The 18,353-nt window shown below is 51.6% G+C and overlaps 1 protein-coding gene across 8 annotated transcripts in view; it reads left to right on the forward strand.

The window, feature by feature from the left end:
* Positions 1–18,353, forward strand: part of DNM2 (dynamin 2) — a 114,268-nt gene that overhangs the window by 62,424 nt on the left and 33,491 nt on the right. For 4 of the 8 annotated variants that reach the window (XM_055371666.1, XM_055371668.1, XM_055371670.1 and 1 more), the window contains exons 6-10: positions 3,040–3,200; positions 6,655–6,797; positions 13,815–13,950; positions 15,476–15,543; positions 16,165–16,303. In XM_055371666.1, coding sequence (XP_055227641.1) covers positions 3,040–3,200; positions 6,655–6,797; positions 13,815–13,950; positions 15,476–15,543; positions 16,165–16,303 — 647 coding nt within the window. Of the gene's footprint in view, positions 1–3,039; positions 3,201–6,654; positions 6,798–13,814; positions 13,951–15,475; positions 15,544–16,164; positions 16,304–17,477; positions 17,617–18,353 lie in introns of all 8 variants that reach the window. The other 4 variants (XM_055371665.1, XM_055371667.1, XM_055371669.1 and 1 more) reach the window with 1 other exon arrangement.

The following is an 18,353-nucleotide window of genomic DNA, read 5'->3' on the forward strand; positions in this document are numbered from 1 at the left end:
CCAAAATGCTGGGATTAAAGGCATGAGCCACCGTGCCCAGCCTTCTTTTGTGTTTTTTTAAAGCCATTCCTGCCCTCTGGCATCTACTCTAAGCTGCAGGCACCTCCTGCCTTTCCCTTCATGCTTAGCCACAGTCATTTAGAGCATTTCTTTTACTCCTGGGTTTTCCACCTCGATGTCTGAGATAGATGTGGGGAAAAGTTCAGACCTTGGTTGCCACCATCCCCCAGCACTGCTGAGACATTGAGTGGTGAGGCGACCCCGGATCCCAGGGGAATGCTGTCAGGGCTAAATTCAAAACCCTGTTTAGCTGTGAAGATCCGGGGCTAAGAAGCAAATCTGTGGCTGGCTGAGGTTTGGGGAGGATTTGCTGGTGCTAGAGAGGAAAGCAGACCCTACCCAACCCCACACCCTACTACAGCCCCCCCGACCCGGCTGCCCTTGGACACTGTTAGGCCTCCACCTTGGATCCTAAGGGCCTTTGGGGTCTGTGGGCACTAGCCAGGCTGAGGATTTGGTGATATGGGCCTCTTCCCCTTCCTCCTGACTCACTGATGTCCACGGCTGCCCTTCTCTGCCTTCCTTCCTGTTTCTAAGAACGAAGGCGCTTCCATCTCAGCTCACTTGTAGGCCTGCTCCCGTTTTGTGACCTCAGGCTTCAGAAGCCCTCCCACTGGACCCTTTTTCCTGGCGTACTAATGACTCACAACTCCTCCTCCTTTACGGGAACCCAGGCTAGGCGTGGTGGCTCATGCCTATAACCCCAGGATTTTGGAAAGCACAGTTGGGAGGATGGCTTGAGGCCCAGAGTTTGAGACCAGCCTGAGCAACACAGCAAGACCCCATCTCTCTCTTAAAAAATTATCCAGGCTGGGCACAGTGGCTCACGCCTGTAATCCCAGCACTTTGGGAGACCAAGGCGGGTGGATCAAACCCCAGCTCTACTAAAAATAGAATTAGCTGGGTGTGTTGGTGCATGCCTGTAATCCCAGCTACTCGAGAGGCTGAGACATGAGAATCGCTTGAACCCGGGAGGCGGAGGTTGTAGTGAGCTGAGATTGCACCACTGTACTCCAGCCTGGGTGACAGAGTGAGACTCTGTCTTTAAAAAAAAAAAAAAAATCCGTGTGTGATGGTGCACGTGCCTGTACTCCCAGCTACTCAGGAGGCTGAGTCCGGAGGATGGCTTGAGCCCAGGAGTTCAAAGCTGTAGTAAGCTATGATTGTGCCACTGCAATGCAGAATGGGCAACAGAGCGAGACTCCATCTCTTAATTAAGTAAATCAACCCAAATCCAAGCCAGATGCTTTTCACTGGCCCCTGCTGTTTCCTTCTTTGTGCTGTCACACAGGTGATGGTGACTTTGGCTTCACAGGGATCTAGGTTCAGATCTTGGGTCTCCTACTGTGACCTCACCTTGGCATGTCTCCGTTTCCCTCCTCCCTCTTGGATCCAAGAGAGATCTGGCAAGGTTGAAGAGCAGTCACATCCCACAAGACCCTACAGGATAGATGACAGGCACCTCTCCCTTGCTTCTCAAGAGAAACATGCACAACCCCACTACAAAGAAAATGGAGCATAGGCCAGGCGCTGTGGCTCACGCCTGTAATTCCAGCACTTTTGGAGGCCATGGCGGGCAGATCATGAGGTCAGGAGTTCGAGACGAGCATGGCCAACATGGTGAAACCCCGTCTCTACTAAAAAAACAAAAATTAGCCAGGCGTGGTGACGCACGCCTGTAATCCCAGATGCTCAGGAGGTGGAGGTTGCAGTGAGCTGAGATTGCACCACTGCACTTCAGCCTGGGCAGCAAGAGTGAAACTCTGTCTCAAAACAAAAAACCCCACAAAACAAAAACCTAGCCAGGAGTGCAATGGTAGGCATTCCACTTGGATTCTTTGCAACAGTGTGTATTGAATTATCCAGCTTTTCTCCCCCATATACTGAAGCGTTAACTTTCAGTTCTACCTCCTTCTCGGTGTAGTTTTGGACTTTCTTTTCGGTTCCATTGATCTCTCTGGACATGAATACCCTGATGTACCCAACTGTTTAAAATATACTCGTTTGATAGTGGATTTTAGCTCTTCCGTATTGCTCTTGTTTTTAAGATGTTATTTCTTTTTTTTCTTGTGAGACAAGGCCTCGCTCTGTTGCCCAGGCTGGTGTGCAGTGGGGTGATTACAGCTTGCTGCAATCTCGAACTCCCAGGCTCAGGTGATCCTCCCATCTCAGCCTCCCAGGTAGCTGGGACTATACACATGTGCTACCACGCCTCGCTAATTTTTGTATATTTTTGTAGAGATGGGGTTTTGCCATGTTACCCAGGCTGGTCTGGAACTCTTGGGCTCAAGCGTTCCACCCGCCTCGGCCTCCCAAAGTGTTGGAATTACAGGCATGAGCCACCGCACCTGGCCTTGAGATTTTTTTCTTTTTCTTTTTCTTTTTCTCTTTCTTTTTATTCAGAGTCTTGATCTGTCGCCCAGGCTGGAGTGTAGTTGCATGATCTTGGCTCACTGCAACCTCCGCCTGCCAGGTTCAAGCGGTTCTCCTGCCTCAGCCTCCCGAGTACCTGGGACTATAGTCACGCGCCACCATGCACGGCTAATTTTTTGTCTTTTTAGTAGAGGCGGGGTTTCACCATGCTGGCCAGGGTGGCCTCGAGCTCCTTACCTCGTGATCTACCCACCTCAGCCTCCCAAAGTGATGGGATTACAGGCGTGAGCCACCGCTCCCGGCCGAGATTTTTTTCTCACCTATCTTTGAATCTCAGCTTGTAGATTTCATCTGCCCCAAAGCTTTTTTCTGTCCCTGCGCACACAGGCTGGATGTGATCTCTCCTTCCTCCAAATACTCAATGTTGCTCTTCGCAGCTGCCATGTGCATTCGCACCCTCTGTGTTGTTTCTGAGTAACATGTTATGACAGCTGTGAGTGCCTCGTGGGACAGGATCCATCTCTATACTTAAATCTTGCCCATCCCCGTGCCAGGTCCACTTGGCTCACCTAGCTTTGCCCCTGACCTGACTGCCTCTCCCCACAGGCTACATTGGCGTGGTGAACCGCAGCCAGAAGGATATTGAGGGCAAGAAGGACATCCGTGCAGCACTGGCAGCTGAGAGGAAGTTCTTCCTCTCCCACCCGGCCTACCGGCACATGGCCGACCGCATGGGCACGCCACATCTGCAGAAGACGCTGAATCAGGTACTGCAAGGGTTTGCACGTAGTGTGCAGTGGCATAGGCTGTGCACTGCACAACAGCTGCAGTCCTCACTGGCACTTGTTTCAGGCTAGAGCAGCACTTGTTTTAGCAAAATGGGTTCAGTCCACATTTAGCCTAGGAGTTTGAGACCAGTCTGGGCAACATATGGAGACCCCATCTCTAGGAAAAATAGAAAAAATTAGCTAAGCATGGTGGCACATGCCTGTAGTCCCAGGTACTCAGGAGGCTGAGGCAGGAGGATCACTTGAGCCTGGAAAATCAAGGCTTCAGTGAGCCATGTTCATGCCACTGCACTCCAGTCTGGGCAATAGAGTGAGACCCTGTTTCAAAAACTTAAATAACTAAATAAAAGAAATGTACTTGATTCAGGGTCTGGTGAAGAGCAGATGTTCAGTGACTTGGTGCTGCTACTATTACAACCATCACTGTTATTATGACCAAAATTTTAATTACCATAGTAATTATTCAGTCATTTACCTGGAAGACTGTATGCATTGCCTGGGGTTGGTGACAGGGGGTTAATAACTCTTTTTTATTTTTTATTATTATTATTATTATTTTTTTTTTTTTTTTTTTTTTTTGGAGACACAGTCTCACTCTGTCACCTAGGCTAGAGTGCAGTGGCATGATCTTGGCTCACTGCAACCTCCACGTCCCAGGTTCAAGTGATTCTCCTGCCTCAGCTTCCTGAGTAGCTGGGATTACAGGCGTGCACCACCACACCTGGCTAATTTTTGTATTTTTAGTAGAGATGGAGTTTCACCATGTTGGCCAGGCTGGTCTCAAATTCCTGAGCTCAAGTGATCCGCCTGTGTCAGCCTCCTGCAGTGCTGAGATTACAAGCATGAGCCACCATGCCTGGCCTATCGTTCTCTTCTCGTAAGTAATATATTCACATGGTGCATAAAAAGAAATGGATTTAAAAGCTGTACAGTGGGCCAGTGTGTGGTAGCAGGGGCAAGGCGTTCCTCCCCGCTGTTTTCTAGCACCTTCCAGGATGGCAGCAGGGCCTCAGCAGCACTCCAGGAGTCATCTTTTCATGCACATATCAGGGGGACACAGTGTCCACACGAGAGTAGGTTCCTGTCCTTGTAGAAGGCATAGTTCTAATGGGGGAGACTGACACCCAACAAACCGCCAGATAAATGCACGATCAAGAATCCAGAAGGGGCGCGGGGGCCGGGAAAAGAGCCACCCAGAGAAGGCAGCTCAGGAGAGCAAAGAGGGAAGTCAGTGTCTAGAGGGAGGGGCCCTCCAGGAGAGGAAGCTGGGGTCTGCTTACAAACGGGAGTAGGGAGAGGAAGGGAAGTAAAACTCCGCAGCTGGCTGGGGCCTCCTGAGAGCCAGCAGTGAAAAGTCCAGCTGGCCTCCAGGGAGCCTGGAGGGGGCTCAGCCTCCTTCCACGTGGGGTGCTTCCCAGAGCAGCAGTGCCCCTTCCTCTCCATTTGCTCATGACTTAAGTGCCCTAGTATTCTGTCACAGACCAAGGGAAGGCCAGCGTAGCTCCCTGCCTTTATAGGCAGCCCACATAGACGGGGGTCGATGGCCAGGGCTGCAGGGCAGGGACCCCTGGTCACGGAGGTCTTTGGGTTACCCCACTTGCTCCATGCCATAGATGTGAGGTTCCTTCATGCCTCTTTTCTAGCTCGCCACTTTGTATTTATTTTTTATTTTTTTGATGATTTTTTTTTTTTTTTTTTTTTTTTGAGATAGAGCCTCACTCTGTTGCCCGGGCTGGAGTGCAGTGGCATGATCTCAGCTCACTCCAGCCTCTACCTCCCAGGTTCAAGTGATTCTCATGCCTCAGCCTCCCAAGTAGCTGGGATTACAGGCATGCGCCACCACACTCAACTAACTTTTGTATTTTTAGCAGAGACAGGGTTTCACCATGTTGGCCAGGCTTGTCTCCATCTCCTAATCTCAGTAGATCCGCCCGCCTTAGCCTCCCAAAGTGCTGGGATTACAGGCTTGAGCCACTGTACCCATCCCGGCCTTCCCCTCAACCCCAGATGGAGTCTCGCTCTGTTGCCCAGGCTGGAGTACAGTGGCACAATCTCGGCTCACTGTAAGCTCCGTCTCCCAGGTTCACACCATTCTTCTGCCTCAGCCTCCCGAATAGCTGGGACTATAGGCACCCATCACCACACCTGGCTAATTTTTTTTTTTTTTTTTTTGTATTTGTAGTAGAGACGGGGTTTCACCGTGTTAGCCTGGATGGTCTCGATCTCTTGACCTCGTGATCTGCCTGCCTTGGCCTCCCAAAGTGCTGGAATTACAGTGTGAGCCACTGCCCCCGGCCCATGCCCAGCCTTTTTGATTTTTCAGACAAGGTCTTACTCTGTTGTCCAGGCTGGATTGCAGTGACACAAACACGGCTCATTGCATCCTCAGCCTCCTGTACTCAAGCGATCCTTTTGCCTTAGCCTCCTGAGTAGCTGGGACTACAGGCATGTGCTGCCACACCTAGCTAATTTTTAAAAGTTTTTTTATCTTTTGTAGAGAGAAGGTCTCACCATATTGCCTGGGCTGGTCTCAAATGCCTATCCTCTAGTGATCTGTCTCAACCTCCCCAAGTGCTAGGATTACAGGCGTGAGCCACTGCACCCAGCTTTCTCTGTTGTAGGACAGATGGCCAAACTCTGCTTTACACTTTGCAAGTATAGGCTGATTTTATGGCTTTGTTTTTCTTTTTCTTTTTTTTGAGACAGAGTCTTGCTCTGTCACCCAGGCTGGAGTGCATTCGTGTGATCTCGGCCCACTGCAACCTCCACCTCCCGAGTTCTTTCTCAGCCTCCCAAGTAGCTGAGACTACAGGCACCCACCACCACACCCAGATAATTTTTGTATTTTTTGGTAGAAACAGGGTTTCATTGTGTTGGCCAGGCTGGTCTCGATCTCTTGATCTTAAGTGATCCTTCTGCCTCAGTCTCCCAAAGTGCTGGGATTGCAAGTGTGTGCCACCGTGCCTGGCCCACATTTGTCTATTTTGAATCTTCCTTGCTTCTCTCTGTAGATGCAGATGCAGCCGGGGAGCTCATCTTGAGTGCATTCTCCACCTTTTCAGGGGCGATCTTTCCATCTTAGTTTGTAGGGCCTGTCCCCATGTGTGTTCATTGGCCCCCGTTTCCGTGGTCTGGATTGACTGTCCTTGCAAGCTGTTGCTTGTCCTCCAAGGCGTGGATATGCCCAGTGCCTGATGTCGGCCCCGTGGGCTGTTTGTAGCCTCTTACACTCATGGGCAGCTCTGTGCCGTCTCCTTTCCCAGACATGAGTGTGTCTGTGGCTTGATTTATCTGTTGCTGTCTCTCAAGGCTGTGTGGTGTGGTGGCCGCATAGTGGCACCCTGGTGTTGGCCCTTGGTTGGGGGAGTGTGTCTGCCACTCCCTGGTATCCTGCCCATGCCACCCTTTCTGATCTCTGACCTCTCTCCTGCAGCAACTGACCAACCACATCCGGGAGTCGCTGCCGGCCCTACGTAGCAAACTACAGAGCCAGCTGCTGTCCCTGGAGAAGGAGGTGGAGGAGTACAAGAACTTTCGGCCCGACGACCCCACCCGCAAAACCAAAGCCCTGCTGCAGTATGTACCCCGGCACCCACCACCACCACCACCCTGGCCCCTGCCTTCCATCATCCACAGGGCCCCCTAGCCTGGGCACCACTCATCACTCGTCCACTCATTGATTCAGCAGACACTTGCTGCAAGCCTTCTGCGTGCCAGGCTCCATCCTAAGCATGGCATTCGCCCCAGTGGAGGGGACAGGTGTCCATCCCTGCCCCTGGAGTGCTCAGAATGGGGGGAAGTGGGACGAATGGGACAAAAAATAAGAAAGAAAATGTATAGTGTGTTAAATGTCAAAATATGAAAGTGGTGCTAGTGTGGAAGTTGTCGGGAACAGCCTCCTTTAGAAGGTGAGCATTGGCCAGCCAGGAGCGGTGGTTCATGTCTGTAATCCCAGCACTTTGGGAGGCCAAGGTGGGTGGATCACCTGAGATCGGGATTTCGAGACCAGCCTGATCAACATGGTGAAACCCCATCTCTACTAAAATTGCAAAATTAGGCTGGGCATGGTGGCTCACACCTGTAATCCCCGTACTTTTGGGAGGCCGAGGCGAGTGGATCATGTCAGGAGATCGAGACCATCCTGGCTAACATGGTGAAACCCCATCACTACCAAAAAAAAAATACAAAAAATTAGCCAGGCGTGGTGGTGGGCGCCTGTGGTCCCAGCTACTTGGGAGGCTGAGGCAGGAGAATGGCGTGAACCCAGGAGGTGGAGCTTGCAGTGAGTCGAGATTGCGCAACTTCACTCCAGCCTGGGCATCAGAGTGAGACTCCGTTTACAAAAAAGAAAAAAGGCCAGGCGCGGTGGCTCACGCCTGTAATCCTAGCACTTTGGGAGGCTGAGGTGGGTGGATCACCAGGTCAGGAGATTGAGACCACGGTGAAACCCTGTCTCTACTCAACGTACAAAAAAATTAGCCGGGCACAGTGGTGGGCACCTGTAGTCCCAGCTACACAGGAGGCTGAGGCAGGAGAATGACATGAACCCAGGAGGCGGAGCTTGCAGTGAGCTGAGATCACGCCACTGCACTCCAGCCTGGGTGATCGAGCGAGACTGTCTCAAAAAAAAAAAAAAAAAAAATTGCAAAATTATCCAGGCATGGTGGCACATGCCTGTAATCCCAGCTACTTGGGAGACTGAGGCAAGAGAATTGCTTGAACCCAGGAGGTGGAGGTTGCGGTGAGCTGAGATCGCGCCATTGCACTGCAGCCTGGGTGATAGGGCAAGACTCCGTCTCCAAAAAAAAAAGATGAGTGTCGGCCAGGGGTGGTGGCTTACGCCTGTAATCCCAACATTTTGGGAGGCCGAGGCGGGAGGATCACTTGAGGTCCGGAGTTCAAGACCAGCCTAGCCAACATAGTGAAACCTCTGTCTCTACTAAAAATACAAAAATTAGCCAGGTGTGGTGGCAGGCGCCTGTAATCCCAGCTACTCGGGAGACTGAGGCAAGAGAATCGCTTGAAGCCAAGAGGCAGAGGTTGCAGTGAGCTGAGAACGTGTCACTGCATATCAGCCTGGGCAACAGAGTAAGACTCCGTCTCAAAAAAAAAAAAAAAGTTGAGTGTCAGGCGAAGACCTGAAGCAGGTGAGGGCGGGAGCCGTGTGGGCTTAAGCCCGGCCAGTGCAAAGGCCCTGGGGCAGGACTGGGCCGGGCATGTCAGAGGAAGACCCTGTGGCTGGATGGAGTGAGTGAGAGGAGTGGGAGGAGGTGATAGAGCAGGTTGTGCAGGGCCTTGTGGGGCCTCAGGGAGGACATTGGCTTTTGCTGTGAGTGAGGTGGGAGCCATGGACAGTTCTGAGCACAGGAGGGTCAGGACTGACTCAGGTGCTCACAGGCTCCCTGGCCGTGGTGGGAGAAGAGACACGGGAGAGGGGTTGGGAGCCAGACCTTGGCTAGGTTAGGTCCCTCTCCAGCTTGGCCTCTTAAGATCCACCCCATGACTTGGTTGGTGCAGCTGCTTAGCTGTGAGGTTGGGGAGCAGGTATACCCCCACAATCCCAAATTCTCACTCGGGGACTCTTCTGCCTCTGACCTTTTGGCTTTTGGCCTGTAAGGGACCCTGAGGCACTGGAACAGCTGGACCAGAGCAGGTGACAGGGACTCCTGGGTAGTTCATACTGCAGACAGTGCCATGCATGAGGCACTTCCCACAGGGACACGAGGAGGACACCGCCTCCTCTGGCCATCACAGCCCTGGCATTCCCCCCCCCCCCCCCACCAGGCAGTAGTGCATGGTCGTGGGCTCGGGGGCCAGAGTGCTTTTATGCTCAGACAGCCTTGACTACGTTACAAAACACTTTGTACAGAGCAGATAGTGGCCCTTTGCAGGCTTCAAGAGGAAATTCATAGCCGGGTATGGTGGTGCACCCCTGTAATTCTAGCTACTTGGGAGGCTGAGGCAGGAGAATCGCTTGAACCCAGGAGGTGGATGTTGCAGTGAGCCAAGATTGTGCCACTGCACTCCAGCCTGGGTGACAGAGCAAGACTCTGTCTCAAACAAACAAAGAAACAAACAAACAAAACACAAGATTCAGCCTACTAGACTGAAGGAAGTGTTGTGGAGGATTCAGCCTGAGGGTGGACCTGGGCCTGCTGGGTGACCACAGGCAGGTGATTGGACCTCTCTGAGCCTCATTTTCTGCACCTCTAAAGTGAGGGTCATGGCAGCTGTCATCTCACATGGCCATGGGGACAAACTGGCAGATTACAAGGTGCCTGTAATCCCAGCACATGGGGATGCCAAGTCAGGAGGATTGCTTAAAGCCAGGAGTTTGAGACCAGCGTGAGCAATAGAGACAGAGATCCTGTCTCTGAAATTAAAAAAAAAAAAAAAAAAAATTAGGCTGGGGACGATGGTTCATGCCTGTATTCCCAGCACTTTGAGAGGCTTCAGTGGATGGATCACTTGAGGTCAGGAGTTCAAGACCACCCTCACCAACATGGTGAAACCCTGTCTCTATGAAAAAATACAAAAATTAGCCAGGTGTGGTGGTGGGCACCTGTAGTCCCAGCTACTTGGAAGGCTAAAGCAGGACAATCACTTGAACCTGGGAGTCAGAGGTTGCAGTGAGCCAGGATCACACCACTGCACTCCAGCCTGGGCAGACAGAGCGAGACTCTATCTCAAAAATAAATAAGTAAATAAATAGATAAATAAATTTAAATACTACTTGTTAAGCCTATGGCAGGACTGGGCCAGGGGATGCCCATCACAAACAGTCCCTGTCCCCCGGGGCTTAGCACGTTATGTCATTTGTAACCAGTTGCCTTGCAGGGCCCTCCCTTCCCAGGTTTTGACCTCACCATGGAGAAGCGCCACTGTTATCTGTGTCTCCTGTCAAGAGCTGGGCCTTCTTGCTTTAGCATTTTATCTGAGGGTCCAAGGTCCTCATGCAGACATGGGCGGTCTTTCTCGGTTCGCGCCTTACAAGAGAACGGGAATTACGGTAATAGACTTCCCCCAGCCTGAATTCTGCACTTGGCTTTTCTCTTCTTGTTAAAGCAAAGCCTGGAGCCTTCTGTCTCTGCCTGGTGCAGCCCATAGACTGTTCATGTATCCCAGTGCCCATGGGGACACCCAGGGTTTTGTTGTTTTTTTTTTTTTTTTGGCCTTAACCGATGCTTCTAAGTTCATCTGTGACTGTACAGGCAAGGATTCCTGCAGGGCAAAGACCCCAGCAGAGGGATCTTGGGTTAAGGAACGTACGTGTTTAAAATTGATTTTTTATTTTTCATTTTATTTTATTTATGTATTTGGTGGTTTTTTTTGTTTTTGTTTTTGTTTTTGTTTTGAGATAGAGTCTTGCTCTGTCACCCAGGCTGAAGCGCAGTGGCATGATCTCAGCTCACTGCAACCTCCCAGGTTCAAGCGATTCTCCTGTCTCAGCCTCCTGAGTAGCTGAGATTACAGGCATGCGCCACCACACCCAGCAAATTTTTGTATTTTTAGTAAAGACAGGGGTTTCACCATGTTGGCCAGGCTGGTGTCAAACTCCTGACCTCAGGTGATCTGCCCACCTCGGCCTCCCAAAGTGCTGGGATTACAGGCATGAGCCAACATGCCCGGCCCTCATGTATTTGTTTTTGAAACAGGGTCTCGCCTTGTTGCCCAGGCTAGAGTGCGGTGGTGCAATCCCGGCTCACCGCAGCCTCACCACTTGGGCTCAGGTGATCCTCCCACCACAGCCTCCCGAGTAGCTGGGAATAATACAGGTATGCGCCACCATGCCTAGCTAATTTTTGTATTTTTGTAGAGACAAGGTCTCACTATATTACCTAGGCTGATCTTAAACTCCTGACCTCAAGCAAACCGCCTGCCTGAACTTTCCAACTATGAGATCGCAGACGTGAACCACCACGCCTGGCCTTGTTTTTTAAATTTTTATTTATTTTATTTTATTCTTTTGAGACAAGGTCTCTTATTCTGTTGCCCAGGCTGGAGTGCACTGGTGCAATCACGGCTCACTGCAGCCTGGACCTCCTGGGCTCAAGCAATTCTTCTGCCCCAGCCACCTGAGTAGCCTGATCCTCAGGCGTGCACCACAGCACCTGGCTAATTTTTAAAGTATTTCTAGAGACTGGATCTCACTATGTTGCCCAGGCTGTCTCAAACTCCTTAGCTCAAGCGATCCTCCTACCTCAGCTTCCCGAAGTGATGGGATTACAGGAGTGCACCACCATGCCCAGCCCAACTCCCCCTTTTTATAAGGGCACCAGTTATATTGGCTATGAGCACACCCTGTGATATTCTCTTGACTGATTACATCTGCAGTGACCCTGTTTCCAAATAAGAGTACATTCCGAGGTACAGGGGGGCAGGATTCAACCCGAATTCCGTGGGACACCGACCAGCCGGTCACAATTGTCCAGAATGCTCTGATTGTGCAGCGTGGGTTGGGCCTGTAAATCACCTCCAGGGCCCCCAGGAGGCTGGTGCCCAGGTGTGCTTTGTCCCCTGTGGCTGAGAGCAGGTCCCCAGAGTCTCCATCCTTGCCTAACCCTCCCCCGCCCCCCCCCCCCCCCCGCCCCGCCCAGTCTGTTGTCTGTCATTAGTTTAGTGCTGTGCCTTTGCTGACCTTGGTCCTGGTTTGGTCCACAATTCAAATTCTCCATTCCAGGCTGGGTGCAGTGTCTCACGCCTGTAATCCCAGCACTTTGGGGAGGCCAAGGCGGGCGGATCACTTGAGGTCAGGAGATTGAGAGACCAGCCTGGCCAACATGCCGAAACCCCATTTCTCCTAAAAGCACAAAAATTAGCCGGGCATGGTGGCGGGCACCTGTATTCCCAGCTACTGGAGAGGCTGAGGCAGGAGAATTACTTGAACCCGGGAGGCAGAGGTTGCAGTAAGCTGAGATTGTGCCACTGCGCTCCAGCCTGGGCGACAGAGTGAGACTCCAGCTCAAAAAACAAAAAACAAAAAAAACAAATTCCCCATTCCAGGCGAAGCATTAACCTAGGCCTTTGTGTGTCTCCTGGAAGGAAATTAAATGTGCACACCCTTTGCTTCATGTGAGGAAAGAGATTTTGGGGATCTGGGCAGCTTGTGCTTGCCTCTCCCAGTTGGGGTATGAAGGAGACCCCCCTTTCTTTGGCAGCCCAGCCTTGGTGGCCCTGACAGTGGTCACCATTTGAGCAGCTCCCCTTTAGGAGCAAGTCCCCAGGTACTTCAGTAGATCATGATTTTTGGGAGGGAAACTGATGAAGGGAGACAGCCCAGTACCCTAAGGAGGGCAATTAGGAATGCTTAGGAAAACTAAAACGTGAACAAGATCATCCTACTTTTTTACTATTCACGATGCCAATAGGCAATGCTGAGAGACTCTTTTTAAGGGCCAGGCCCGTTCTAAGGGGCGACACATGTTATTACCACTTTTTGTCCATTAGATGAGCAATTTTTTACCAACAAAAATTTTCTTTCTTTTTTTTCTTCTTTTTTTGAGACAGGGTCTCACTCTGTCTCGCCCAGGCTGGAGTGCAGTGGTGCGATCTCGGCTCACTGCATCCTCTGCCACCCAGGTTCAAGCGGTTCTCCTGCCTCAGCCTCCCGATTAACGGACTAGAAGCGTTCACCACCACACCCGGCTCATTTTTGTATTTTTAGTAGAGACGGGGTTTCGCCATGTTGTCCAGGCTAATCTCAAACTCCTGGGCTCAGGTGATCTGCCTACCTCAGCCTCCCAAAGTGCTGGGATTATAGGCGTGAGCCACCGTGTCCAGTATATATATATTTTTTTAATAAAATGTGGTCTCACTGTGTTGCCCAGGGTGGTCTCGAACTCCCAAACTAAAGCCATCCTCTCACCTCAGCATCCTAAAGTGCTGATATTGCAGGCATGAGCCACCGCACCCGGCCAATAAAACATTTTAACTTGTGTGAAACCAGGTGTCTTTGCAGAATTACCATTAGTGGCAGCATTTTTTCTTTTTTTGTGGGCACACAAAATAACAGTGCATTTTAGGATCAGTGACTTCTTGGAGGTAATGAGATCTAGAAACATCTTCAGTCTCCACGAAGGAGGTAGATGTTGTTACCCTCAACCCATTTTGTAGATGAGGAATCGGAGGCTCAGAGGGGCAAAGTCCTGTCCAAGGCCTCACATCCCATCGATGGGTCAGGACCAACCCCAGCAGGCTGGGAGGTGGCGGAAACCTGTGGAAGCCACCTGAATTGTGCGGAAGTGGCTACCTTTCCTTCCCAGCATCCTGTAAATCAAGTTGAGCTTCAGGGCAGAGGTGCTGAGCTTTGACCCCTGAACTTCACTCCTGTCTTCTGCAAAGTGGGAGGAATAAGTGGGCCTTCTCGGATCGAATGGGTGAATAATCGGAACAGGCTTAGCTTGAGCCTGACTCGTAGCCAGCATTTGCCATTGGGAGCTCTTGAATTTGGTTTATTTGTGTTAATATAGACAGAAGACATTTTGCTGCTGAAAAATGGTAAAAGAACAGTAAACCCTGGCTTGACTTGGAACATCATTCCAGAGTAGTGTGGAAACCTCCGTTTTGATGCTTGCTTTTTCGTTTTCCTCATAGGATGGTCCAGCAGTTTGGGGTGGATTTTGAGAAGAGGATCGAGGGCTCAGGAGATCAGGTGGACACACTGGAGCTCTCCGGGGGCGCCCGAATCAATCGCATCTTCCACGAGCGGTTCCCATTTGAGCTGGTGAAGGTAGTGCCCCCCGGGGCTGGGCCCTCCCGTCTCTGGTCAGGCACCCTCCTGCTGGCCTCGAGCCAGGCCTCCTCCCAGGCAATAAGGTCTCAAGCTCCTACCTCTAGGCCTGAACCTGTGGTGGGCAGGGTGTGGCCTGGATGAGGTGTCCCCATGGTCTTCCTTTTCCGACACTCAGCTTTGAGGTTTTGGGCAGAAGAATATGAAAACCCCTGTGTTTTTCCTCTAACAAAAGCCAATATACATTCTTTGCAAAATACTTAGAAAATACAGATAAATTTACATGAGAAGATGTCCCTAGCATGTCGTTGAAGAAGGAAAAAATAGGCATTGGAGCCAGCGTGTGCAACATAGCACTGAGCTGATATATACAACATCCTTATGTATGAAACTGAACATGGATGTCTGTCTACAAGTGTTTCTTTGTATTTGCAAGGATGTTTGCAAAAATGTCAGCCCTGGGTGCTAGGATTTGGGACTTCTTTTTCCGTGTGTGTGTGTGTGTGTGTGTGTGTGTGTGTGTGTGTGATTTGCTTGAAGTTTTATACTGTTTACAATGAGCACATAGCATTTTTTATTAAAACAAAAAAACTTTTTTAAAATCGGAGCAAGACCAAATGCAGTGGCTCACGCCTATAATCCGTGGGAGGCCAAGGGGGGCTGATCACTTGAGCCCAGGAGTTCAAGACCAGCCTGGGCAACATGGTGAAACCCCATCTCTACTAAAAATACAAAAATTATCCAGGAGTGGTGGCATGTGCCTGTAGTCCTAGCTACTTGGGAAGCTGAGGTAGGAGAATCACTTGAGCCTAGGAGGCAGAGGATGCAGCAATGAGCCAAGATGGCACCACCGCACTCCAGCCTCAGTGACAGAGCCAGACCCTATCTCAAAAAAAAAAAAAAAAAAAAAAAAAAACAAAAAGAAAGAAAAAAGAAAAAGCTGGGTGTGGTGGTGCATACTGATAGTCTGAAAAATCTAAGTTTACATGAATTTATATTCCCACCAATATGATGAGAGTGTTGGTGTCATGTCATGCTTTCTGAAACTGGGTTTTAATTAATTAATTTGTTTGTTTATTTTTATTTTTTTTGAGACAGGGTCTTGCTCTTTCACCCAGGCTGGAGTGCAGTGGTGCAATCACAGCTCACTGCAGCTTCGACCTTCCTGGGCTCGGATGATCCTCCCACCTCAGCCTCCCAAGTAGCTGGGACTATAGGCGTGCACCAGCCCACCTGGCCAATTTTTGTATTTTTAGTAGAGATGGGGTCTCACTATGTTGCCCAGGCTGGTCTCAAACTCCTGGGCTCAAGCCATCTGCCTGCCTTGGCCTCCCAAAGTGCTGAGATTACAGGTGTGAGCCACTGTGTCTGGCCAGTTTTCAATTTTTTTAATAAAATTTTGACGAGTTAAATATTCTGCCTTGTGAATATAGCCGCACGTGGGAGAGAACGTTCCCCAGATGCACGCCTGCCACGGGGGCGCCCTGGGTGCCTCCATGCATGTGCTTGGTTTGTCTCTTCTCAGATGGAGTTTGACGAGAAGGACTTACGACGGGAGATCAGCTATGCCATTAAGAACATCCACGGAGTCAGGCAAGTTCCACGAGGAGAGTCACCACTGTTCCTTCCTCTCCGCGGTGCCACCCCCCAGCTAATTGGGTCACCCACACCTCTGAGTCCCTAATCGTTAGGCCTTAAGAGGGCTCTTGGATGGTTTTCTGTAGCTGCGAGCCCCTCCCTGAGGGTCTCCAAGGGCACGTGAGGGTGGATGTGTCTTAGTCCTGCGTCCGTTGCAGGCTTCGGGGCTGTCTGCAGCTCCTGATCAAATAGGGCTTAGTTCCTGCCCAGTCGGTTGGTGTGAACCTCATGCTAAACTAAGAATGCTCACTGCAGATTTGCCTGGGGAGGGGCGGGGCGGCACTGAATCAGGGTTTTGGGAAGCCAGCATGAGTCCCCATCATGGCTTCCTCGTGAGCCTCTTGGGTCCCCTCCTTATTCTAACAAAGGTAGTTGCTCCAGGTGTCTGCCCTTCCATCGCTGTGGGGTCCTCGGGTCACCCTGAGGGTTTCCGGGCAGTGGACTCAGGCATCCGACCCCACACATGACACAACCTTCATTCCTTGTTGGGGACCCGGCCAGGGCCAATGAAATTGCTGACCATGCTTTGTTTCTCTCTGACTTATCTCCCCTGCCCCCGGGTCTGGACGGTTTCAGGACCGGGCTTTTCACCCCGGACTTGGCATTCGAGGCCATTGTGAAAAAGCAGGTCGTCAAGCTGAAAGAGCCCTGTCTGAAATGTGTCGACCTGGTTATCCAGGAGCTAATCAATACAGTTAGGCAGTGTACCAGTAAGGTATTGCTCCCTTGGCAGGGTGACTCCTGACCTTGTGGAAACGGGGGTACGGGGGTTTGGTATCAGGCTCCCAGCGCCTCATTGGCCCCCACTGGTGCCTTTTCTCCCCATATCGCTTTGTGTCCGTGAACTTGGCCTCTCCCCAGAGGCTGGGGCAGGAGCATGTCGGCCTGGGCCCAGGCACACAGGGGAGTGCCAGGCCTCCTGGACTGGCCAGACAGATGCACAGTTGTCCCTGGGACCCTGATACCAAGCCTAGCATGTGTCTGATGAAATTGGGGTTTCACTGGGCTGTTGCTTTGCTGCCTCCTGGGAAGCAGAGAGGGACCCCCTGCGTCAACTGCTGGAGGCTAAGCTCCTTGAAGCTCCCTGGCTGTCACCCCTTCTTGACCAATGCCCGGCATTCTCAGACTTCCCTGGAGCCACCGACTTCTCTGTCCCTCAGCTCCGGGAATGGCCTGAATGCCAGCAACATCATGAGAGCCAGCTGGGGTCCTAAGTGCCCCTGCCCACCCCCTGCACCCCACGCTGTCCCCCAGGGGCAGCCCATTTTTGGATCCACTTAGTCACAGTGCCTCTATGCGCTCTCGACGAGCCACTGCCTCCACTCAGCAGGACGCGCCGGGCTCCCCCAACCCGCGCCAACGCCTGGTTCCCAGGGCAGCACGCTTTGGCCAAGCAGCTGAAATGCCTCCCAGTGGGCAGTCTGTGCTTGCGCGACCACAGTGTCCCCAGCGCTCCGGGTTGCCAGGGAATTTCTGCTTGAGCCCCTCTGTTCTTAGTCTGGAAAAGCCCACATTTGCTGCTTAAGCTTCTTCGATTAGAAAAGGGAGGGGGAAAACAGTCCAAACAGGTTGGAAAATGCTCGTCCTAGAGCCAGGTGTCATGGACATGAATGTTAGAGGACTCCGCACACCTTGGCTGTCTGTCTGTGCAATGACAACCCCCCCGTGGCCCTTCTGTAACTACACCCCAGACCGAGCCCACACCCCCAAACCCCAGACCTCTTTGATCCGAAGCAGCTTCCGGGGCAAATGCGGGCGCAGGCTCCCCCGTGCATGGACTAATCAGATGACTCTCGTTTCTTCTCTTCTCTCTGTCTCCTGTCCTGCGTGTGTGGCCTGCACTGTCCCTGGGTGTCTTTCTGCCTCATCCTGCCCTCCGCATGACCCAGGACGGGGCTCTTCACCCCCGACATGGCCTTTGAAGCCATTGTGAAAAAACAGATTGTAAAACTCAAAGAGCCGAGTTTGAAGTGTGTTGATCTCGTGGTCTCAGAGCTGGCCACAGTCATAAAAAAGTGTGCCGAGAAGGTAACAGGTTTTGTTCTCATCTCCGCATTTGTCCCCATCCTCCCCCTCCATGTGTTAGTCTCAACCCGAGCATCTGGAAAATTCAGCCTCGGCAGGAACCCCCTTCCGCCTACCAGTTGTCACTTAGAGATGTCACCACCTTGCACTGGCAGATGGAATGGGGGGAGTGGCATCACACGTGGGTTGTGGCTGCCCGTGGGGGCGGTCAGCCTTTGTTGGTGCCAAACGCATTGCATTTACTAAGCAGTGCCCTTTCCTGGAACCCCTAGAGAAAGGGGTTTCCCAGCCAGCACCAAAACAGCAAAACACAGGAAACACATCATCTGTATAGCCCTGCATGTTCTCACGGTCTAGGCCACCTGAGAGTAACCATTCCATTTTCCCCGACTCGTGGACTTGACCCACACTGCAGAAGATGGGACTCCCCTGTGCATGAGGTCTGGTTAAGTTGGTGCTGCAGATGAAGCCTGGGGAGGTGGGGGCATTTGGCGAGTGGGTGCCACAGATACAGCGATCAGGAGTGGTTCTCTGCAAGGAGTTCCTATCGAGGCTGATGGCCCAGATACCCACCTTACCATTCTAGAACAGACGCTACTCACGCTGGCAAGGCCCTTCAGGGTTCCTGCTCTCACCCAGTGCTGGGCAAGAGGGGGGTGCCCTGAAGCCCTGGATGGCAAACATGCCCCTGCTTTTCTGTTTTCATGCTGCCTCCTGCCTCCTGCCCCCCGGTCACTGGC

This window comes from Gorilla gorilla, chromosome 20 (assembly GCF_029281585.2).
Source record: "Gorilla gorilla gorilla isolate KB3781 chromosome 20, NHGRI_mGorGor1-v2.1_pri, whole genome shotgun sequence".
Lineage (NCBI taxonomy): Eukaryota > Metazoa > Chordata > Mammalia > Primates > Hominidae > Gorilla > Gorilla gorilla.